Source organism: Austrofundulus limnaeus, unplaced genomic scaffold, assembly GCF_001266775.1.
Source record: "Austrofundulus limnaeus strain Quisiro unplaced genomic scaffold, Austrofundulus_limnaeus-1.0 Scaffold7821, whole genome shotgun sequence".
NCBI lineage: Eukaryota > Metazoa > Chordata > Actinopteri > Cyprinodontiformes > Rivulidae > Austrofundulus > Austrofundulus limnaeus.
The window spans coordinates 1-491 of NW_013960223.1; the positions used below are offsets into that span (position 1 = coordinate 1).

The 491-nt window shown below is 50.9% G+C and overlaps 1 protein-coding gene across 1 annotated transcript; it reads right to left on the reverse strand.

Moving 5' to 3' along the window:
• Positions 1–10: 10 nt before the first annotated feature.
• Positions 11–491, reverse strand: LOC106512530 (uncharacterized; the record flags this gene model as incomplete). Its single annotated transcript, XM_014001126.1, is given in 1 exon segment — positions 11–491. A coding segment is annotated over 1 exon segment (481 nt), but the record flags the coding sequence as incomplete, so codon positions are not given.

Consider the following 491-nt stretch of genomic DNA (forward strand, 5'->3'; position numbering starts at 1 on the left):
GTGCTCCCACTGTTCAAACATTCTCCTAAGAAGACTGTTGCCACAGCAGTCTCTGTCCACATACAGCACTTCAGGACGAGGCACCGCAGCCGCAGTGAACCGTTTAATGAGGCCTTCAATCATTGGTCCAAGACCGAAACCTTCGCTGGCTGTGAGCACCGACATGATCACCTGCCCATGTTCATTCCCAACATTCGTAGCCCAGGTAGCTGTGCCTAAACTCTTTCCAGCAAGTTTTCTGGTCACTTTCTTCGTGGAATCCATTTTCAGAATCCGACCAAACTGTGACGTGATGGTGGCCTTGATGTCGTCGAGCCTTTGCAGAACATCCTGAGCATAAACCTGCATCAGCCACCGGTGTTTAGGAACAGGAAGCATGGCGGGTGGAGAGGGAAAGCATACAGGACGTATCAGGCCCACCTTCACGGCACTGTTTATCCCATCAAAGTCTGTCATGTACTGCACCGTCTTCTGTAACCAGACGTCAGTAT